Source organism: Coregonus clupeaformis, unplaced genomic scaffold (genome assembly GCF_020615455.1).
Source record: "Coregonus clupeaformis isolate EN_2021a unplaced genomic scaffold, ASM2061545v1 scaf0058, whole genome shotgun sequence".
NCBI classification, from domain to species: Eukaryota; Metazoa; Chordata; class Actinopteri; order Salmoniformes; family Salmonidae; genus Coregonus; species Coregonus clupeaformis.
This window is the reverse complement of record NW_025533513.1, coordinates 214,264-238,145: the sequence shown is the minus strand read 5'-3', so window position 1 is coordinate 238,145 and position 23,882 is coordinate 214,264. Positions and strand designations below refer to the sequence as shown.

The 23,882-nt window shown below is 42.3% G+C and overlaps 2 protein-coding genes across 2 annotated transcripts; both read right to left on the bottom strand.

Moving 5' to 3' along the window:
* Nucleotides 1-319: 319 nt before the first annotated feature.
* On the bottom strand, nucleotides 320-4,836 carry LOC121555409 (angiopoietin-related protein 5-like). Its single transcript, XM_041869241.2, has 7 exons — nucleotides 4,764-4,836; nucleotides 4,154-4,235; nucleotides 4,032-4,059; nucleotides 3,819-3,910; nucleotides 3,473-3,590; nucleotides 3,082-3,270; nucleotides 320-853 (listed from the first exon to the last, which is right to left on the bottom strand). The coding sequence occupies exons 2-7, from the start codon at nucleotides 4,220-4,222 to the stop codon at nucleotides 528-530; spliced, it is 822 nt and encodes a 273-aa protein (XP_041725175.1). The 5' UTR covers nucleotides 4,223-4,235; nucleotides 4,764-4,836; the 3' UTR covers nucleotides 320-527.
* Nucleotides 4,837-19,241: 14,405 nt separating this feature from the next.
* On the bottom strand, nucleotides 19,242-22,460 carry LOC121555401 (angiopoietin-4-like). The gene is made up of 7 exons (XM_041869233.2): nucleotides 22,427-22,460; nucleotides 21,429-21,507; nucleotides 21,307-21,334; nucleotides 21,106-21,197; nucleotides 20,772-20,889; nucleotides 20,437-20,625; nucleotides 19,242-20,269 (listed from the first exon to the last, which is right to left on the bottom strand). The coding sequence occupies exons 2-7, from the start codon at nucleotides 21,492-21,494 to the stop codon at nucleotides 19,968-19,970; spliced, it is 795 nt and encodes a 264-aa protein (XP_041725167.1). The 5' UTR covers nucleotides 21,495-21,507; nucleotides 22,427-22,460; the 3' UTR covers nucleotides 19,242-19,967.
* Nucleotides 22,461-23,882: the final 1,422 nt, after the last annotated feature.

Below are 23,882 nucleotides of genomic sequence, written 5' to 3'. Positions count from 1 at the left end.
TAGGCTTTGAAATACATCCACAGGTACACCTCCAATTGACTCAAATGATGTCAATTAGCCTAGCAGAAGCATCTAAAGCCATGACATAATTTTCTGGAATTTTCCAAGCTGTTTAAAGGCACAGTCAACTTAGTGTATGTAAACTTCTGACCCACTGGAATTGTGATACAGTAAATTATAAGTGAAATAATCTGTCTGTAAACAATTGTTGGAAAAATTACTTTTGTCATGCACAAAACTATAGTTTGTTAACAAGAAATTTGTGGAGTGGTTGAAAAACGAGTTTTAATGACTCCAACCTAAGTGTATGTAAACTTCCGACTTCAACTGTATATTTTGAAACTCCATTGGATTTTTGCCCAAAGCAAAAAATTAAAACAATTACTGAACATAATTAATGATGGTTTTTATTTTATTTTATTAAGTTAAAGATAATAGTTTCAGTATAGTTTTGTTTGTCAAACCTTGCCTTGTTTATTATTTTACTTTTAGTTTACAAAATTGTTTTTTCAAGATTTGTTTTCATATTAGTTTGCTGTAATAATCTTCTTCCACACAGACTTGATCATCATGCGGCTGGCTCGGGCCGAGTATGGGGCAGATCCTTTCCAGGTCTCCCAGTGGAGGCCGGAGGCCCAGCCGTTGTGTTCGCCGGCGGGGTGCCAGTCTCCGTTCAGGCTGGCGGAGCCACAGCGGCTGTACCACCACCCTCCTCCTCCCTCCGAGAAGCTGCATGTGTTCTCGGCGATGTCGCCAAAGATGCAGGGCGAGCAGCCGTCATTGTCCTTGTCGGTTGTGCTGAAACCAAAGCCATTCTGGTCAATGCCTGTGTAATTCCCACGGATGGCATCACCTACAGAGAGACAGGGAGTGATGAAGAGAGAGTACATCAGTTCTACTTCACTCTTAATTGTATTGACTTCCAAAGCATACACCATCTAAGAATATCAACCCAGCATACATACAGTGGGGAAAAAAAGTATTTAGTCAGCCACCAATTGTGCAAGTTCTCCCACTTAAAAAGATGAGAGAGGCCTGTAATTTTCATCATAGGTACACGTCAACTATGACAGACAAAATGAGAATAAAAATCCAGAAAATCACATTGTAGGATTTTTAATGAATTTATTTGCAAATTATGGTGGAAAATAAGTATTTGGTCAATAACAAAAGTTTCTCAATACTTTGTTATATACCCTTTGTTGGGAATGACACAGGTCAAACGTTTTCTGTAAGTCTTCACAAGGTTTTCACACACTGTTGCTGGTATTTTGGCCCATTCCTCCATGCAGATCTCCTCTAGAGCAGTGATGTTTTGGGGCTGTCGCTGGGCAACACAGACTTTCAACTCCCTCCAAAGATTTTTTATGGGGTTGAGATCTGGAGACTGGCTAGGCCACTCCAGGACCTTGAAATTGTTCTTACGAAGCCACTCCTTCGTTGCCCGGGCGGTGTGTTTGGGATCATTGTCATGCTGAAAGACCCAGCCACGTTTCATCTTCAATGCCCTTGCTGATGGAAGGAGGTTTTCACTCAAAATCTCACGATACATGGCCCCATTCATTCTTTCCTTTACACGGATCAGTCGTCCTGGTCCCTTTGCAGAAAAACAGCCCCAAAGCATGATGTTTCCACCCCCATGCTTCACAGTAGGTATGGTGTTCTTTGGATGCAACTCAGCATTCTTTGTCCTCCAAACACGACGAATTGAGTTTTTACCAAAAAGTTCTATTTTGGTTTCATCTGACCAAATGACATTCTCCCAATCCTCTTCTGGATCATCCAAATGCACTCTAGCAAACTTCAGACAGGCCTGGACATGTACTGGCTTAAGCAGGGGGACACGTCTGGCACTGCAGGATTTGAGTCCCTGGCGGCGTAGTGTGTTACTGATGGTAGGCTTTGTTACTTTGGTCCCAGCTCTCTGCAGGTCATTCACTAGGTCCCCCCCGTGTGGTTCTGGGATTTTTTGCTCACCGTTCTTGTGATCATTTTGACCCCACGGGGTGAGATCTTGCGTGGAGCCCCAGATCGAGGGAGATTATCAGTGGTCTTGTATGTCTTCCATTTCCTAATAATTGCTCCCACAGTTGATTTCTTCAAACCAAGCTGCTTACCTATTACAGATTCAGTCTTCCCAGCCTGGTGCAGGTCTACAATTTTGTTTCTGGTGTCCTTTGACAGCTCTTTGGTCTTGGCCATAGTGGAGTTTGGAGTGTGACTGTTTGAGGTTGTGGACAGGTGTCTTTTATACTGATAACAAGTTCAAACAGGTGCCATTAATACAGGTAACGAGTGGAGGACAGAGGAGCCTCTTAAAGAAGAAGTTACAGGTCTGTGAGAGCCAGAAATCTTGCTTGTTTGTAGGTGACCAAAAACGTATTTTCCACCATAATTTGCAAATAAATTCATAAAAAATCCTACAATGTGATTTTCTGGAGAAAAAAAATCTCAATTTGTCTGTCATAGTTGACGTGTACCTATGATGAAAATTACAGGCCTCTCTCATCTTTTTAAGTGGGAGAACTTGCACAATTGGTGGCTGACTAAATACTTTTTTCCCTCACTGTATCATATGACATACAGTACCAGTCCAAAGTTTGGACACACCTACTCATTCAAGGGTTTTTCTTTATTTTTACTATTTTCTACATTGTAGAATAATAGTGAAGACATCAAAACAATGAAATAACACATATGGAATCATTTAGTAACCATAAAAGTGTTAAACAAATAAAAATATATTTTAGATTTTAGATTCTTCAAGTAACCACCCTTTGTGTTGATGACATCTTTGCACACTCTTGGCATTCGCTCAACCAGCTTCACCTGGAGTGCTTTTCCAACAGTCTTGAAGGAGTTCCCACATATAGTTTTGATGTCTTCACTATTATTCTACAATGTAAAAAATAGTAAAAATAAAGAAAAACCCTTGAATGAGTAGGTGTGGCCAAACTTTTGACTGGTAGTGTATGTGTGATGTGTAGAGGTCCCATTGCTGCCACCAAATGTGAATAAACTATAACACTGAAGTAAATAATATGACCACTGTCACCTTGTGCTGTTGAAATTCATTGTTACCTGCGTTGCCTCTGTAGGCTCCAACGTTCAGATGGTAGGCCTCGTTCTCCGTGCCCAGACGGAAGTCGCTGTACTCAGCAAAGGCAGTGGCCCCTTCAAAGTCCCACAGGTCGACCCGCATAGTCGATCTCAGCCCCCTGCCCCAATTGGTTAGAGCAAACACCTTACTCAGACCCAGCCAGTGGTCCTCTAGGAAACAACAGGGAAGAGAACTAAAATGGGAAAATGTAAATGCACTGCAGTATGGGGAACCCTCTATGATAAGTTGACTTAGAAGAAACATTATAAACAAAAATACATTTCAATATTTGTAACATTGGTTCAGTAATCTACACAGTTCTCAGTATCAGTTGCAGGTGGAATGTGAGGTCTCAGAGGGAACCTTCCTTACTCTGTAGATTCCCAAAGCCTTGTTCGTACTTGGCCCACTTCCTGTTGAAAAGAACCTCTGCCCCGGAGCGCCTCTGAAAGACTGTCCAGCCTCCATCTGCCAGCATTTCACAAAACACCTGTATACAATATCAATGTAGTTTTGAATCAACAATGTTTTTGACAAGTTGTTTTGTTGTGAACAAAAATGGTCCAAGAATGGAACCCTGTGCAACTCCAGTAACTCTGGCAAGCCTGACGACACCTTCAACATTCTGTAGCTAAGCTTTACTTCCCCAGTGTGGTTGTGTAACCAAATGACAACAGTAGATATAGTGCCTGGCCTAAATATTTTGATGTTTCCATACCTTAAAGGGGGATGTGACTCCTGCAGGCTGAATGACATACACTCCACTGGTGGCTTGAGGGGAGAGAGTTTTGATCTGTGTGCAATCAGTCCCTGAAACAAACAAACACACATGCACATACACAAGAACATATTGAAATAGGCAGGGGTCAGGTAAAGAATGGCTGTCTCTTGTGTTTTTAATGTAAGTAAAACAAATAACTGTAACCCTTACCTTGAACAACTAAAGGTGTTTTCTGGCCCTGTACAAAACCAGCAGATAAGTAATGGTTACTCCCAGCTTTAAAGGAATAACATGTTTCTCTGTTTATCAGTGTTGACTGACTGTGTACTTACCTGAGTCTGGTCAGTGATGCAGATGAGACTGACCACCAGTCCACAAAAAAATAATATCCTATTCCACATTTTGTCTGATTTTCTGAGAGAAAGAGAGGGAGAGAGAGAGGGGGGAGAGGGGGGGAGAGGGGGGGAGGGGGGGAGGGAGAGAGAGAGGGGGGGAGAGAGAGGGGGAGAGAGGGGGGGAGAGCGGGAGCGATTAAAATGTCATTTTATTTTCAGCTTTTTCCTTTTTATTGGTATCATTGATATCACCTGAATTTTGTTATTGTAATCCCACAAATTATGATATTTTAGAAATGGCTAAAAATACTGATATTAATGTCTAACTTATCTAAAATCTTAGAAACTAGTGGCAAATATCACAACATTATCACAGAGAACCTGAAACGTCACCATTCCCACTCCATTGACAACAGAGTGGTGACCATACATGTAACCTTGAAATTCAGTTTGACCAAATAAGGGAAAATTAAATAGTTATAGTAAAAAAAATGTTCTTATGCTGCCATCATTAGACATTTCACACAGGATAAATATTATGTAAATTATTATAATCACAAATTAGAAATATGCCTGCATGTGATTCATAAATGTACAGAAAACCTACCTTCTCCTGTGTATTCCTTTACAGTCTATGGTCTACTCCCAGTCAGTTGAAAGTTCATTCAGAGAGGGTTTCCTGTAACTCTATTTATTTAGGTTGAGGGTGCGGATCCGTAGGTAACCGCCCGTTCCGCCCCGTCCCACCCCCATGGATCCCCTGGAAAGATCCGTATCATGTTCTGAGCATGTGTTTCTTTACCTCAACCTAATGCACAAATTGTTGTGGTCACCCTCCCTTCACATTTCTCACTGTCAATCGTGAATTAGAATTCTTCAAGTTTTTCTGGTGAAACGTCCATGCAGCATCTGCATGCCAACCATTTGATCTCAATCAGTTTCATGGGAATATGCATTTAGATCTTTTTAGTTATGTAGTGTGCGAATTTGAGAGAAGATGGTGTTAACAGACTGTAGCATACCAGTGTTATTTTTTCAATCAAAGCACATATTTTGCCTAATGGCGCGTGCTGTTAAGTTGTGGCTGCATGAGAGAAACATTTGACCATTCACACAATCATCCTAAACTGTCATAAAAAAAGTGTTTTTTGTCTTACTGTAACATTATACTATGCCTTACTCGGTTATGTTATGTAATACACTATCACTATGTGATCTTGCAGACACTGACTCAGCTTTGATCTAACTTCATTAAACGAGCACCATTCGCCAGAGTAGCGTGTTCTTTAAGAGTAGAGCAGAGACTGTGCGTAACTTCAGGGCCTTTAGCCCCTAAAGAGGGGTCCAGTAAAGTTGGATCCGCAGTCGCTCCGATTTATTCATTGACTCAAGCATCACCTACTGTACATACTGTGATGTCACGAGAGGCTGTGTCCTGGAGGGACGTTACATCCCCCTGAGGTGGCTGCAAACCCAGACAGCTATGGCTCCATCTGCTGGTATGGTCGGGAACTCCACCCCTCTATGGCCAATCTTCCCACGCAGCTGAAACAAATGAGGAGCTGATGGGCTGAAGGTTTGTTGAAGGGAAGAGACAGTCTCCAAGCTGGGCTCTCTGGAGGACAAGAGGGCTGCACGTCCACTTCCAGGAGGAATATAAGGATTTGGAGATACTTACCTTTGGGGAAATACTCACCTTTGGATATATGCACCGGTGGAAATACGTGTGGGGGACATTTGGAAGGACGTTTTGCTGGGTTGGCCACTAGCTGCAACGTGGAATACAGTAAGACTGGGGAAAAGTTATTTGAGCGAGTGAGAGTTATGATGTTGGATGTGGAAGAGACATCCCTGAACTGTTAACCCTTAAAGAGGCACCAGAGAACAGAATTGTGTTATATTTTCGTTAATTTCCCAAGACCTATAATAAAATCCTTGTTTTGTTTGAACCTTGCCTCCTTGCACTACTTGAGCAATCCCGCTGAAAGCTGTGTAGCCTCTCGTGACGTCACAGATGGTGGAGAATACGGGCACGCTCAAGCGTTAATAGTGCATGTCAGAGGAGGATACCGAAGGTTTGATCACCCAGTTTTCCAAGTTGGCCGTAGGCTCCCCGCCGACTGAAATGGAGGACATATTGAAAGCCCTTGTTGCTGGCCAGCAAGCCCAGATGCAAGCAAACGTGGCTCTCTTGGAGGAGCAAAAGAAAGCCAACCTTCTGAAGGCAGAGGAATTGCAGTTGCAGAGACAGAGGGTGGTCCAAAATACCCGCCCAATAAAGGCAAGTGACTTTATATCTAAGATGGGAGCTACCGATGACATTGAGGCATACCTGCATGCATTTGAGGCCACGGCCACTAGGGAAGCCTGGCCCAAGCAACAGTGGGTTGGTCTGTTAGCCCCCTTTCTAACCGGGGAAGCGCTGAATGCTGTCCGGGACCTGGGCCCTGACCAGGTTACTGACTATGATGCCCTGAAGTCTGAGATCCTCAGCAGATATGGACTCACAAAGTTTGGTATGGCCCAGCGCTTTCACAGTTGGACCTTCCAACCAGACCAACCTCCTCGGGCGCAGATGCATGAACTTGTCCGAATCGCAAGGAAATGGCTGGATCCGCAGAGGAATACAGCAGCGGCGGTGGTGGAGGCCGTTGTGGTGGATCGTTACCCTACGCGCCCTGCCTTATGAGGCAAAACGGTTCATCAGTCAACAGGCCTTGACCACGGCTGATCTGACCGTGGAAGCTGTGGAAAAGTACCAGGCCACAGCGGAGATGCTGAATGCTTCCCGAAAAGACCCCAGGAGGGCGGCCCCACCACAAATGGGAAGAACCCGTCCAAAGGACCCCAAGGTCTCTAACCCAGCCGCGTCAGGACTTATCCCGGCTCCAGGGGGAGCCAGAAACCAGGCGGGTCCAAGAAGAGTACACCAGGAGGGGGAAACTCGACAGTGTTACCGGTGTGGGGAGATGGGACATATCTCCTGGCAGTGTGGGAAACCAGCCGATGAACCGATGCCCACTGCGGAGTCCTCCAGCTCAGCACCCACACACCGTTTTGCCTCGCTCTTGGGAGTCGTAGATGGCGGCCCAGATCGACCCCCCCACCTGCCCGGTAACTGTGAATCACCATGATGTGGAGGCCTTACTGGATTCTGGTAGCCGGGCCACCCTGGTGCGTAAGGATTTGGTGGGCCCAACGTGTCTGACCCCCGGGGAAAGTCCTCCCAGTTTCCTGTGTCCATGGGGACACCAGAGAATACCCCATTACTGATCTTACAATGACCAGCACACGGGGAACCATACACACGACGGCGGGGGTGGTTGATTCCCTCCCCGTCCCTGTCCTAATTGGACGAGACTGCCCAGCCTTTTACCCACTCTGGAGAGAGTCTCAGGAGAGGATAACCCGAGTACCTCGGAAACGGAGAGGCAAGACTCATCCTGGGAAGGCTCCGGTGCAATCCTCCGAGTTACTCACTCCCGCCCGGGCTCTGATAGGGATGGCAGGTGCCCAGACCGACACAGAGACGGAGCTACAGAATCTGGACAAAGAACTGTCTGGTCTGAAGGGGACCGCTGAGAGGTATCGTTTGTTAAAGCAACAGTTAGACATGAAGACAGAAGAGTTAGATATCCTCCAGGCTAAACTCCAACAGAGCTCCTTCCCTAAGCAACAGGAGGAGCTGGAGAGGCTGCGCAGGACCATCGAGGAGTGTGAGGAGACCCTGCGCAGTAGTAAGGAGGTCCAGAAGAAGGCAGAGGAGAAGTACAAGGTGTTGGAGAACAAGATGAAGAATGCGGAGGCAGAGAGAGAGAAGGAACTGAAAGCTGCTCAACAGAAGCTAAACTCTGCTAAAACCAAGGCTGATGCGTTCAGTAAGAAACTCAAGGAGAGACAACAGGAGGCTGAGTCCCTGGTCCTAGAGTTGGAGGAGTTGAAGAGAGAGCAGTCTGGGAAGCACCACGGCAATGCGGACGCCCTCTCCCGGCGTGATGCCTTCTTCGCTGCCTTTACCCCGACGAGGACGTCGGTCCCGAGGAGGGGGATGTGTGATGTCACGAGAGGCTGTGTCCTGGAGGGACGTTACATCCCCCTGAGGTGGCTGCAAACCCAGACAGCTATGGCTCCATCTGCTGGTATGGTCGGGAACTCCACCCCTCTATGGCCAATCTTCCCACGCAGCTGAAACAAATGAGGAGCTGATGGGCTGAAGGTTTGTTGAAGGGAAGAGACAGTCTCCAAGCTGGGCTCTCTGGAGGACAAGAGGGCTGCACGTCCACTTCCAGGAGGAATATAAGGATTTGGAGATACTTACCTTTGGGGAAATACTCACCTTTGGATATATGCACCGGTGGAAATACGTGTGGGACATTTGGAAGGACGTTTTGCTGGGTTGGCCACTAGCTGCAACGTGGAATACAGTAAGACTGGGGAAAAGTTATTTGAGCGAGTGAGAGTTATGATGTTGGATGTGGAAGAGACATCCCTGAACTGTTAACCCTTAAAGAGGCACCAGAGAACAGAATTGTGTTATATTTTCGTTAATTTCCCAAGACCTATAATAAAATCCTTGTTTTGTTTGAACCTTGCCTCCTTGCACTACTTGAGCAATCCCGCTGAAAGCTGTGTAGCCTCTCGTGACGTCACAATACCCTCACTCCACATTTCCAGTAATAGTTTTCAGTCGCTTGACCTGACGAACATCTGTGTTGGATTGAAATGTCGTCAATAAAGGTGGTAAATTGGGAGCATATTCAGTGTGTGGGCCTCTCTGTTCTTTTCAAGTGTTGTCAGTTGCCTCACAGTATGACAGATAGATAGTTAATGTTGTTGCAAAAAACACTCCACCACCACGTCCTTGTGCTAATGTTATTGTGTGCTCTGTGAGCCCTGTCGCTGTCTAAACTCACAGCCCGCCCCAATTACAAACAGCAAGGAATACATCCAGCACAATCCAATGAGCAAGGAATAAAATAAAGTATGTGTGTATGTGTTTATCTCTCAAATGTCTTTAGATGTATACTATTCACCCCAAATACAATTGCAAAGTGTTTCAAATGGTATTATTTATGTATCAGGGTTGGTGGATTACTTGAAAAATTGAATCAGTTACTGATTACAGATTACATGACAATAAAAGTAATTAGTAACATAATCCATTGGATTACGCAAAATGATTAACATACTTTTGGTAGTCTGATTACTTTTGGACACCTCAGTTTATGCTGTAGACCGATCAGTTCCCTCTCTAACTCTGCTCTGTGGATGCTCTTTCCACAGTTGTATCCTCAGTGTCCAACACAGATGGTCTAGTACGGGATGGATCCTCTGTGACTCTGCTCTGCAAAAACTCTGACATGAGTAATGCTTGCTGGAGCAGAAAAATGTAATTGGTTTCGATGCGTTGAACCCATAGTGAAGGTATCAGGACCCAACATTTTTTTTGTCCTGACACACCCTGACACCAGTCTCAGAGGTGACCAGATGGGTATCCTACGAAGCAGGTTTGAGGTGTTAGTGAGGTAACTCTGCAACTCGGAATAACCGGTTTTACAAAAGTGGCTCACCTTTTAGCCAGGTAAATTTCTATGGCAACGAATCCTTCAGAACTAACTCCACTGAACTCCACTTACCCTGAATGAAATTACTGAGCCACGAGTTGAGGACCAATGAAATCAGATTCCCTCCCTCTTGCAAAGAATGCATCATCATCCCTTTCATTTGAGGAAGACAACTTATAAAATATTTAATTAATCAAATGTATTTTTGTGTGTAAAAAAATATTAATGTTAAAATATATCACATTACACATTTAGTAATGACAGAATACATTTTAAACTTCACGCACAGTAACACTTTTGTATGACAATACAATACATTTATTGATAGGAGTGGGAAAAAAGTGCTTGTGGTTGTGCATTGATAAGCACACCAAAGTTGCCATTAACGATAAGTAATAAAATAAAGACAGCACTTCCATAAACCTATTTCACACCATAGCCTGCGGAATTTGCAAGATAACTTTTTCTCTCATTTGGATTTCAGCAATGTGGCACTGACTCGCCCATGGATTGATGTTTTAACATTGTCTCAATGAAGATTTTGGTGTTTGAATAGCCATGTGCGACATGCAGTGGTGGATAAAGTACCCAATTGTCTAAATAAAAAATTCCTTATATTAAGCAAACCAGACGGCACCATTTTCTTGTGTTTTTAATTTATTTACAGATAGCCAGGGGCACACTCCAACACTCAGACATCATTTACGAACGAAGCATGTGTTTTTAGAGAGTCCAGCAGATCAGAGGCAGTAAGGATGATCAGGGATGTTTTCTTGATAAGTGCGTGAATTTGACCATTTTCCTGTCCTGCTAAGCATTCAAAATGTATCGAGTACTTTTGGGTGTCAGGGAAAATGTATGGAGTAAAAAGTATATTATTTTCTTTAGGAATGTAGTGCAGCAAAAGTAAAAGTAGTCAAAAATATAAATAGTAAAGTACAGATACCCCAAAAAACGAATGAAGTAGTACTTTAAAGTATTTTTACTTAAGTACTTCACAATACTGGCGACATGCAAGCACAGTTACAAGCCTGCTAGAGGTCATAGTACAGATTAAACCTCCAGACCAGCTAACCTACCATCTAAAGATAGTTTTTATTTTTATTATTTTTCATTTTTTTGAATATTTTTAAATATTTTTTTTCTTTTTTTTTCTTTTTTTAGGGGGAATGGATCAGCTTAATATTGCAGATAGATTGTATCTTCTATCAATGTAATTGTCTGCATCACTTCCAATCCCCCATGTTTTTTTTATATATATACTCCCCTTTATTACTTTTCAACCCCACCATCCTTTCCCTACTTGGAGTAAATTAGTGAACAACAATGCCCAGGCCTCTACTTCCGGTCTATACTTACTATCTACACCTTATGGACAGAGTTAATTTTACAATAATTCTATTATATATATATATATACAGTGGGGAGAACAAGTATTTGATACACTGCCGATTTTGCAGGTTTTCCTACTTACAAAGCATGTAGAGGTCTGTAATTTTTATCATAGGTACACTTCAACTGTGAGAGACGGAATCTAAAACAAAAATCCAGAAAATCACATTGTATGATTTTTAAGAAATTCATTTGCATTTTATTGCATGACATAAGTATTTGATCACCTACCAACCAGTAAGAATTCCGGCTCTCACAGACCTGTTAGTTTTTCTTTAAGAAACCCTCCTGTTCTCCACTCATTACCTGTATTAACTGCACCTGTTTGAACTCGTTACCTGTATAAAAGACACCTGTCCACGCACTCAATCAAACAGACTCCAACCTCTCCACAATGGCCAAGACCAGAGAGCTGTGTAAGGACATCAGGGATAAAATTGTAGACCTGCACAAGGCTTGGATGGGCTACAGGACAATAGGCAAGCAGCTTGGTGAGAAGGCAACAACTGTTGGCGCAATTATTAGAAAATGGAAGAAGTTCAAGATGACGGTCAATCACCCTCAGTCTGGGGCTCCATGCAAGATCTCACCTTGTGGGGCATCAATGATCATGAGGAAGATGAGGGATCAGCCCAGAACTACATGGCAGGACCTGGTCAATGACCTGAAGAGAGCTGGGACCACAGTCTCAAAGAAAACCATTAGTAACACACTACGCCGTCATAGATTAAAATCCTGCAGCACACGCAAGGTCCCCCTGCTCAAGCCAGCGCATGTCCAGGCCCGTCTGAAGTTTGCCAATGACCATCTGGATGATCCAGAGGAGGAATGGGAGAAGGTCATGTGGTCTGATGAGACAAAAGTAGAGCTTTTAGGTCTAAACTCCACTCGCCGTGTTTGGAGGAAGAAGAAGGATGAGTACAACCCCAAGAACACCATCCCAACCGTGAAGCATGGAGGTGGAAACATCATTCTTTGGGGATGCTTTTCTGCAAAGGGGACAGGACGACTGCACCGTATTGAGGGGAGGATGGATAGGGCCATGTATCGCCAGATCTTGGCCAACAACCTCCTTCCCTCAGTAAGAGCATTGAAGATGGGTCGTGGCTGGGTCTTCCAGCATGACAACGACCCGAAACACACAGCCAGGGCAACTAAGGAGTGGCTCCGTAAGAAGCATCTCAAGGTCCTGGAGTGGCCTAGCCAGTCTCCAGACCTGAACCCAATAGAACATCTTTGGAGGGAGCTGAAAGTCCGTATTGCCCAGCGACAGCCCCGAAACCTGAAGGATCTGGAGAAGGTCTGTATGGAGGAGTGGGCCAAAATCCCTGCTGCAGTGTGTGCAAACCTGGTCAAGACCTACAGGAAACGTATGAGCTCAGTAATTGCAAACAAAGGTTTCTGTACCAAATATTAAGTTCTGCTTTTCTGATGTATCAAATACTTATGTCATGCAATAAAATGCAAATGAATTACTTAAAAATCATACAATGTGATTTTCTGGATTTTTGTTTTAGATTCCGTCTCTCACAGTTGAAGTGTAACTATGATAAAAATTACAGACCTCTACATGCTTTGTAAGTAGGAAAACCTGCAAAATCGGCAGTGTATCAAATACTTGTTCTCCCCACTGTATATATATATATATATATATATTTTTTTTTTTTGCTCCTGAACTTCTTCTACTCTCAACCTCTCCGATCATTTTCATGATGTACATCCGGTTTGCTTCTATATGCCATATCTTTCTAACTGTGCTCTTTCCCAAAAGCTCCCAACATACAACCTATATACTTATTATGGACACAGTATGCTTACATTATTAGCTATCTTTGTTATTATTTGTTGTTATTTGTTATTAGTCCCATCCTTCAACTCTATTCAATACCTCCCATCTATCTCTTAACACCATCCATATAGGATTTCTATTTGCCATATATATTTCAACCGTACTGTGATGTTTTACAAAAGTCCTGAACCTTTCTATTCTCATTGCTTCTACAGATTGTGAATAAAAAAATAAACATTTTTGCTAAAAGTATTATTATATTATTGATTGATTGACTATGACTTTTCAGATCACCCAGTAATGCTATCTGCAAGGTTAGTTCCAGGTAAATATTGCAATCCTTTAGCCATTCCTGGACCTGTGTCCAAAAACAAGCTACAAATGGACAGAACCAAAACAAATGATCTAATGATTCTGTCTCTTCACAGCAAAATCTGCAGAGCTGGGAAGATTGTATCCCCCCATATAAATAACATTCTATTGGTAGCAAGAATTTTATATAATAATTTAAATTGAAAGATTCTAATTTTTGAATCCGGTGTCGTTTTGCGTGTCAGTTCATAAACACTATGCCATGGGATCGGTACGTCAAAGATCTCTTCCCAACTATTTTGCAATCTATATGGGACGGCTGTCAATCCTTTGGTCCTTAAGTGAAACTGATATACTTTTTTATTTATCACAGTTTTCCTTAACCAATTATGTTCTTTAATGCAAGGCCGACAGACAAGTTCCTTACTTTCTCCCCCTTCCACTTTCCTCTTCCACTTTTGCGGTAAGGCTGCAATTAATTGGTTGTAATTTTGGGTAGAGCAGACATTTCCATATGTTTTTGTTAGCTGCATGTGCGTCATAACTCCACCAGTCCTACCGATGATATCATTTACGAAGATTATACCTTTTTTAAACATTCTGTCAAAAAATAAAGGTTTTTTGTCAATTAGTATATTTGAATTTAACCACAATATTTGTTGCATTATTTGTTCTGTCGTTTCTGGAGGATTAAATTGAAATTGCAACCAACTTTCTATGGCTTGTTTTAGAAATAGTGACATTTGGGAGATTATTTCCTTTTCAAATAACTGAAAGTGAGAGGTTGTAATCTGAATAAAGGGAAAAAGGCCTTTCTTGAACATTGGGTGAGACAATCTTACTAATTTGCTTGAGAACCAGTTCGGATTTAAGTTTAACTTTTGAATGACTGAAGCTTTTAGTGATAGGTCTAATGCTTTAATATAATTTCTGTCCTCCGAATTCATATTCATTATATAAATATGCTCTTTTAATTTTGTCTGGCTTGCCGTTCCAAATAAAATTGAATATTTTTTTCTCATATAATTTAAAAAACTGTTCGCTAGGCGTAGGCAAGACCATAAGCAAATAGGTAAACTGGGATAATACTAAAGAGTTAATCAGGGTGATTTTTCCACAAATTGACAGGTATTTTCCTTTCCATGGTAGTAAGATCTTATCTATTTTTGCTAACTTTCTATTAAAATTTATTGAAGTGAGATCATTTATTTCCTTTGGGATACGTATTCCGAGTATATCCACATCACCATCAGACCATTTTATTGGTAAACTACATGGTAATGTAAAATTTTTATTTTTTAGTGATCCAATACGTAATATAGTACATTTGTCATAATTTGGTTGTAATCCAGAGAGGTTAGAAAATGTATCTAGATCCTCTATGAGGCTGTGGAGGGATTCTAGTTGTGGATTTAAAAGAAAACATGAATCATCAGCGTACAATGACACCTTTGTTTTTAAGCCCTGTATTTCTAATCCTCTGATATTATTATTGGATCTGATTTTAATAGCTAACATCTCGATGGCCACAATAAATAGATATGCCGATAGTGGACAACCTTGTTTCACTCCTCTTGACAGCTTAAAACTTTCTGAGAAATAGCCATTATTTACTATTTTACACCTAGGGTTACTATACATGATTTTGACCCATTTTATAAGAGATTCTCCAAAATTGAAATGCTATCTAAAGATAGTTAATGGCAAGTAGTTTTAAGTCAACGTCCTTTAATTCTGGTCCAGGGAAAGTGCTCCCTTTCTAAGTATGTGTTTGCCTCCATTGTTGCTTGTGTCACTGACAGTTGTCACAAAGAGTATTTACTATCAACTCACTGCGATACTAGATGTTTGTCCAACGGTCACAAATTTCTGATTTTGGAACGTCGAATTATGGCAAGAATTTACTTGCCTCGTCAAAATAATTACATTAGCCTATCAAAATGATGATTTCAATTACACAATAACCCGGGTGAAGTTTAGCCAACGCTTCAACTTGGTTAAAAAATGATTGGCACGTGTGTTTTTCTGTTGCTCATTAGAAAAACAAGATTTCAGTCTTGGAGGTGTGTTTCCTGACCAATTCGACATTTGGTTAATGATGTTTGTCCCCCATGAGACGCTGTAGCCTATTTCACTTCCTCAAAATCCCCAGAATGAATCTAAGATAACTCCATAAATCTGTAATTATTTTTTGCATTGTAGCTAAGGTGTTTGGTGCAGTATTTCTCAAGTAAAAAAAATGCGCGATGTGTTGTCATATGGAAACCAAGTTGTAGCTGCTGGGCAGTTCTGTCTCACTGTCCATGCTATTGGGTAGAGAGCAATCACCGCAGCTGTTCACCCCATGTTAGTGGGCAAATTTACATTTTTAAATCGAAACCCAACGTTCATTTACCCGATGTTCACGGATGTTCCAAACTCAGTTGTAGATGACTGACTTTATGACCAAAAGTAGTAGTCAATCTTGACACTAGAATAACTGTTTCTGACTCATATCAATGCTACATAGGCCGTTTTCAAAGGGATTTGTTGCTTTTTAAAGGCAGTCACTCTTTAAGGTTAGGGCAATGGTTAAGGGAGAAGTTACACGACAGTTAGACCTAATCACGTGATTCTGCGCATGCGTGTAGCCAGCTAATGTCACCATGATATCGCCTACATGTGTAATCAGGGATTTATATTCACTGTGAAAGTGATGGCAGCTTATACTTTACTTCCATATCCTTTCCCATGCTGTTTTGAAAGGGCTTCAAAATTATATAATCAAATTCATTAAAAACACTGTCATTTAAGATATTGTAGCGAACAGCAGGGCAGGGATGTGAACCAGGGATAGACACTAAGGGTTGCCCTATTGTCTGGGGGAAGTGAACTGAGCAGTCGTGCTAGTTGAGCCTGCTCTGAGGTGATTTAAAAACACAACCTAACTGAAAATAATTCCAGCCTAAAGCTGATTTTTCTCGATCCTCCCCGTTTTTTAAGTGAAAGTGAAAATGTAATTTATGGTAGTCGAGAAGTTGAGCCTGCTCTGCAAAACACCCAAAATACAAATAATTTCACAACAGATATTTCTGGTTCCTCCCCTATGTGTAGGTAAAAGGCTGGCAATACTGTATATAGCATTTCTGCATATAAATAGCTAATTTACATTTTGGGTCAAGTGATCATAATCTTTGGGCAACCAAAAATATTCCTGACTTGCCCAACGAGCAACACAGTGTCCCGTGTGTATCAACAATGGTCCACCACCCAAAGGACATCCAGCCAACTTGACACAACTGTGGGAAGCATTGGAGTCAACATGGGCCAGAATCCCTGTGGAACACTTTCGACACTGTAGAGTCCATGCCCCGACGAATGGAGGCATGTTCTGAGGGCAATAGGGGGTGCAACTCAATATTAGGAAGGTGTTCTCAATGTTTTGAAAACTCAGTGTATATACAATTATGTTCTGCTAAATGGCATATATACGTTTTTTTCAATCACTTTGGCACGTTTTTCAAATGTAGGTGGTATATTTACAAAACTCTTAGTACAAAGTCAAGACTGATATCACTTGTAATGCCCCCTGTCTTATGTTCAGAATCTTTGATTGAGCACTCTTTGGTGTTGAACACATCTTCCACCCCTGAGTCATTCATCCGAAATATTTTTTTTTGTTTACGTAAAATACCATAGTTTAGTGACAAGATGCAGGCTTCCTTATTGTTCCAAGAATTTCTAAGCAAGCAGCTGGAGGAAGGGCTTTTTCCTAATGAGCTCGTCTTTCATGGAATGGTCTGCCGATCCATGTGAGAGACGCAGACTCTGTCTCAACCTTTTAAGTCTTTACTGAAGACCCATCGGAAGACTTACTGAAGACTCATCTCTTCATTAAGTCCTATGATTGAGCATAGTCTGGCCGAGAGGTGCAAAGGTGAACGGCAATAAGGCAATGAAGTGACGAACCACCCTTGCTGTCTCCCCACTCTCCACTGGGATTCTCTGCCTCTGACCCTATTGAGGGGGCTAACTCACTGGCTTGCTTGCGCTTGCCGTTGCCATCCCTTGGAGGGAGGTGCTACCTTGTCCCGGACCTGCTGTTTCAACTCTGTCTGTCTCTCTCTTTCTCTCTCTCTCTCTCTCTCTCTCTCTCTCTCTCTCTCTCTCTCTCTCTCTCTCTCTCTCTCTCTCTCTCTCTCTCTCTCTCTCTCTCTCGCGCGCTCTCGGGCCTGCTGTCTGGACATCTGAATGCTTGGCTATGAAAAGCCAACTGACATTTACTCTTGAGTTGTTGATCTGTTGCACCCTCTATAACCACTCCCCTTTGCGTCGTGCCTAAGAACAGCCCTTAGCTGTGGTATATTGACCAATATAACACACCGCCTCTGACCTTATTGCCTAAATATACAATTCCAGTGATACAACTAGTGGTGTATTTTTTTGAACTGTTAATGGTAACCACAGATCACGATATATATACAGTGCTATGAAAAAGTATTTGCCCCCTTTCTAATTTTCTCTACTTTTGCATATTTGTGATACTGAATGTTATCAGATCTTCAACCAAAACCTAATATTAGATAAAGGGAACATAAGTGAACAAATAACACAACAATTACATATTTATTTCATAAACAAAGTTATGCAACACCCAATTCCCCTGTGTGAAAAAGTAATTGCCCCCTTACACTCAATAACTAGTTGTGCCACCTTTAGCTGCAATGACTCCATACACTCACTAACTGTAAGTCACTCTGGATAAGAGTGTCTGCTAAATAATGTAGTTGTTGATCTAAAATGTAAATGTAGTTGTTCCTTGTTGATCAGTCTCTCACGTTGCTGTGGAGGAATTGTGGCCCACTCTTCCATGCAGAACTGCTTTAACTCAGTGACGTGTGGCATTTCAAGCATGAATTGCTCGTTTCAAGTCCTGCCACAACATCTCAATTGGGATTAGGTCTGGACTTTGACTAGGCCATTCCAAAACTTCAAATTTGTTGCTTTTTAGCAATTTTCATGTAGACTTGTGTGTTTTGGATCATTGTCTTGCTGCATGACCCAGCTGCACTTCAGCTTCAGCTCACAGAAGGATGGTCTAACATTCTCCTGTAGAATTCTCTGATACAGAGCAGAATTCATGGTTCCTTCTATTAAGGCAAGTCGTCCAGGTTCTGAGGCAGCAATGCGTCCCCAAACCATCACACCACCACCACCATGCTTGACCTTTGGTACTGTGGAATGCAGTGTTTGGTTTTCGCCAGGCATAATGGGACCCATCTCGTCCAAAAAGTTGACTCAAGTTTGCCAAAAAGCACCTGGATGATCATCAAGACTCTTGGAAGAACGTTCTATGGACAGATTATTCAAAAGTATAACTTTTTGGACGACATGGTTCCAGTAATGCCTGGCGAAAACCAAACTCTGCATTCCACAGTAAGAACATCATACCAAAGGTCACGCATGGTGGTGGTGGTGTGATGGTTTGGGGATAAAACAGGGTACGTTGATTTAGTAATCTGTTTTATTTTATTGATCCTTTATTTAACCTGGATCAGTCACATTGGGATCTCTTTTTTTTTTTTTTGCCAACTGATATTTACTCCTGAGGTGCTTACCTGTTGCACCCTCTACAACCACTGTGATTATTATTTGACCCTGCTGGTCATCTATGAACGTTTGAACATCTTGGAGAACGATTTGGCCTTAATGGTCACAGCCAGAAGAAGACTGGCCACCCCTCAGAGCCTGGTTCCTCTCTAGGTTTCTTTCTAGGTTCCTGCCTTTCTAGGGAGTTTTTCCTAGCCACAGTGCTTCTACATCTGCATTGCTTGCTCTTTGGTGTTTTAAGATGGGTTTCGGTATAAGCACTTTGTGACAACTGCTGATGTATAAGGGCTTTATAAATAAAACAAATTAGATGTTTTATTGATTTTTCAAGTGAGCCCTGGACTTAATGTAGCAACGTGTAACAAAGATAAAGATCCATAATCAATCAAAGTTAGAAACCTGGCTCTAGGGTAGGAGAAAAACAAACCTATTTACTGGATGAGAAACCATGAATGATTTAATGTGCAATAAGTACAACGTTTATTTCACTATAAACACACACCATAGAATGCATGCATCCAAGCATGTTTACAGGGCAAAAATAATGGTGTCTGAACTTGATTGAATATGGGCTAAGTTTGTGCTAAAGAAATGTTCAAAAAGTTATTCTATTTAAAAATGCATACAGTATCAACATTCTAGAATATAAATTATGACAAACTATGTGATGAAACAGTTCACAAGTTAGATCTGTAGAATTGTTGCTGTGTAACAAATAAAACTTCCACAAGGTATTTTCTCTTCACTGAAAACATGGTGGCTCTGAGCATGGTGGACTTCAGACTTTAAATGGTCAAGTGTTAAAAAAACTATATTTTCTATTTCTGTCACATGTTGGCTCTGATTTGTGCATCATTATATAATACAACAAAGAGAATGGGATAAACAAAAAGATGAAGAAACGAATAGATGAAAAAGCGCAAATACAGTGTGTTGATTGGACAACAGGCCCAAATAAACAGACCATTCAAGCTAAAGCAATATGCCACGACATGCAGGCATCACTCCATGGAACACATAGCTGTGTGTGTTCCAGTTCTTTTAATGGCTTCCTCTACTCATGCCCACTACTGTGCCACACTGCCAGGTGCTTCTCAGACCGGTGGTCATAAAGGAAAGGAGACATAGGCCTAGGAAACCATTTCAGATAAATTGAGACGTGGCCTCACACAGACTTGATCATCATGCGGCTGGCTTGGGCTGAGTATGGGGCAGGTCCTTTCCAGGTCTCCCAGTGGAGGCCGGAGGCCCAGCCGATGTGTTCGCCGGCGGGGTGCCAGTCGCCGTTCAGGCTGGCAGAGCCACAGCGGCTGTACCACCACCCTCCTCCTCCCTCCGAGAAGCTGCATGTGTTCTCGGCGATGTCGCCAAAGATGCAGGGCGAGCAGCCATCATTGTCCTTGTCGGTTGTGCTGAAGCCAAAACCATTCTGGTCAATGCCGGCGTATTTCCCACGAATGGCATCACCTACGGAGAGACAGGGAGTGATGAAGAGAGAGTACATCAGTCCTACTTCTATAGAATATCAACACAGCATACATATCATATGACATATATGTGTGATGTGTAGAGGTCCCGTTGCCATTTAAATAATATGACCACTGTCACCTTGTGCTGTTGAAATTCACCATTACCTGCGTTGCCCCTGTAGGCTCCAACGTTCAGCTTGTAGGCCTCATTCTCCCTGCCCAGACGGAAGTCACTGTACTCAGCGAAGGCAGTGCCCCCTTCAAAGTCCCACAGGTCGACCCGCATGGTCGATCTCCGCCCCCTGCCCCCCTTTGTTAGAGCAAACACCTTGTTCAGACCCAGCCAGTGGTCCTCTAGGAAACAACAGCAAAGAGAACTGAATTGAGAAGAGTAGAGTACAGGGAACCCTCTATAAGTTGCCTTAGATGTAAACATGAGTATTATAGACAAAAATTAGTTGCTGGTGAAATGTGATGTGCTCAGAGGGACCCTTCTTTACTCCGTAGATGCCCAAAGCCTTGTTTGTACGCGGCCCACTTCCTTTTGAAAAGAACCTCTGCCCCGGTGCGCCTTTGAAAGACTGTCCAGCCTCCGTCCGCCAGCATCTCACAATACACCTGTATTCAATAAAAATGTACTTTTGAATCAACAAACTGTTTTGTTGTGAACTAAAACGGTCCAAGAATGGAACCCTGTGGAACTCCCGTAACTCTGGCAAGCCTGGCGACACCTTCAACATTCCATAGCTAAGCTTTACTGCCCCTGTGTGGTTGTGTAACCAAATGAGAAAAGTAAATGTAGTACCTGGCCTAAATATTTTGATGTTTCCATACCTTAAAGGGAGATCTGACCCCTGCAGGCTGAATGACATACACTCCACTAGTGGCTCGAGGGGAGAGAGTTTTGATCTGTGTGCAATCTGTCCCTTAAACAAGGAAACGCACATGCTCATGCATGAACATATTGTAATAGGCAGAATGGTTTTCTCTTGTCTTTCCAATGTAAGTGATGTTTTGAAAATAACTAACACTTACCTTGAACAACTAAAGGTGTTTTCTGGCCCTGTACAAAACCAGCAGATAAGTAATGGTTACTCCCAGGGTTAAAGGAATAACATGTTTCTCTGTTTATCAGTGTTGACTGACTGTGTTCTTACCTGAGTCTGGTCAGTGAGGCAGATGAGACAGACCACCAGTCCACCAAAAATAATCCTATTCCACATTTTGTCAAATTTTCTGAGAGACAGAGGGAGAGATGAAAATGTCATTTTAGTTACATTTCTTCTGCTGTTTCCTTATTATCCCTGTGTGACCCAACGCTTTAAAAATGCAATGTTCCCTAAATTGCATCCTGTACAGGTCCCAAACTAAGAAATAATCTAAAACACTACATACTTCATCTCCTTAGACCCAGAGCTATCTCTTAGTAGTATTTGGTGTGTGTTAGTATGATTCTTGTGGCATCAGTAACCTCTTATACATTAGAAACCTGTCCACTCATCTGCAACCACACTGGTCCCCTACACAAGCAAGCACATGTTGTTGGCCATCCATGCAAGTAAATTACTTGAAATATATATTTTTTCTGTCTTCTCTAAGATGTAGTGATTATGTAGAAAACAAGAAATTGAGAAACAAACAGAGCTACTGTAGTTTTGTAAGTGTTACAAAAATGCAACATTTGGCTTAAAGGGTTGCTAAACTGAGACACAGGGCCACATTCATTTATTGACATACAATTAGAGAGATTGTTTCCCTTCCAAATTCTGCAAATATGGACAATCAAATACTTCAGGAGTAACTTTGATGTCCCCTCTACATATCAAAATAACAGACATGTATATCTTACAAAAAAAATACATTATATGCTTTTGATAGCGAAATACTTAAATTTGTATAGGTCGAGTTGTATCAGTTTGGCTATTTCAGATAAAATAGGACATCATTTCAGATGTATATACCATTAAACAATACACTGAGTACCTTTACAGAACAGCGCCGGAAGAAGATGGCTGCCGTTTTACAGCCCTCTAACCAATTGTACTATTATGTGTGTTTTTCCGCGTTATTTGTAATTTATTTTGTACATAATGTTTCTGCCATCGTCTCTTATAACCAAAGAGAGCTTCTGGATATCAGGACAGCGATTACTCACCTCGCGTTGGACGAACACTTTTTCTTCAACGAGGCGTTCGCGAAGGATATTCTACAGACTCCCGACAAGGCCCAGATCCCCGTCATTCGCGTGAGGAAGAGACGGAGATATCGTGGACGTAGGTCGGGGTGCCTTGTAAGGATCCGACGGCGAACGAGTAAACTGCCTCTCCCATCAATCCTATTAGCCAACGTTCAAGCTTTGGAGAATAAAATGGACGATTTAAGATTACGGTTATCCTACCAACGGGACATTAAAAACTGTAATATCTTATGTTTCACGGAGTCGTGGCTGAACGACGACAATAATAACATTCAGCTAGCAGGCTATACGCTACATCGGCAGGACAGAACGGCAGACTCGGGTAAGACGAGGGGTGGCGGTCTCTGTATATTTGTAAACAACAGCTGGTGCACCAAATCAAATACTAAGGAAGTCTCAAGGTTTTGCTCGCCTGAGGTAGAGTATCTTATGATAAGCTGCAGACCACACTATTTACCAAGAGAGTTTTCATCTATATTTTTCATAGCTGTCTATTTACCACCACAAACCAATGCTGGCATTAAGATTGCACTGAATGAGTTGTACAAGGCCATTAATCAACAGGAAAACGCTCATCCAGATGCAGCGCTCCTAGTAGCAGGGGACTTTAATGCAGGGAAACTTAAATCCGTTCTACCTAATTTCTACCAGCATGTTAAATGTGCAACCAGAGGGGAAACAACTCTAGACCACCTTTACTCCACACACAGAGACGCATACAAAGCTCTCCCTCGCCCTCCATTTGGCAAATCTGACCATAACTCTATCCTCCTGATTCCTGCTTATAAGCAAAAACTGAAGCAGGAAGCACCAGTGATTCGGCTAATAAAAAAGTGGTCAGATGACGCAGATGCTAAGCTACAGGACTGTTTTGCTAGCACAGACTGGAACATGTTCCGGGATTCTTCAGACAGCATTGAGGAGTACACCACATCAGTCACTGGCTTCATCAATAAGTGCATCGATGATGTCGTCCCCACAGTGACCGTACGTACATACCCCAACCAGAAGCCATGGATTACAGGAAACATCCGCACTGAGCTAAAGGGTAGAGCTGCCGCTTTCAAGGAACGGGACTCTAACCCGGACGCTATAAGAAATCCCGCTATGACCTCCGACGAACCATCAAACAGGCAAAGAGTCAATACAGGTCTAAGATTGAATCATACTACACTGGCTCTGACGCTCGTCGGATGTGGCAGGGCTTGAAAACTATTACAGACTACAAAGGGAAGCACAGCCGCGAGCTGCCCAGTGACACAAGCCTACCAGACGAGGCTAAACCACTTCTATGCTCGCTTCGAGGCAAGCAACACTGAAGCATGCATGAGAGCACCAGCTGTTCCGGACGACTATGTGATCACGCTCTCCGTAGCCGATGTGAGTAAGACTTTTAAGCAGGTCAACATTCACA

Bases quoted from the DNA above. Each gene is read 5' to 3' on its own strand.
- LOC121555409 (XM_041869241.2), bottom strand. From the start codon at position 4,222: ATGTGGAATAGGATATTATTTTTTTGTGGACTGGTGGTCAGTCTCATC. The intron at 3,271-3,472 runs GTAAGGAAGGTT...GTTGTTTCCTAG, and splicing joins AGGCTTTGGGAATCTACAGA to AGGACCACTGGCTGGGTCTG. The intron at 854-3,081 runs GTAACAATGAAT...GTCTCTCTGTAG, and splicing joins AGCCTACAGAGGCAACGCAG to GTGATGCCATCCGTGGGAAT.
- LOC121555401 (XM_041869233.2), bottom strand. From the start codon at position 21,494: ATGTGGAATAGGATTATTTTTGGTGGACTGGTGGTCTGTCTCATCTGC. The intron at 20,626-20,771 runs GTAAAGAAGGGT...GTTGTTTCCTAG, and splicing joins AGGCTTTGGGCATCTACGGA to AGGACCACTGGCTGGGTCTG. The intron at 20,270-20,436 runs GTAATGGTGAAT...GTCTCTCCGTAG, and splicing joins AGCCTACAGGGGCAACGCAG to GTGATGCCATTCGTGGGAAA.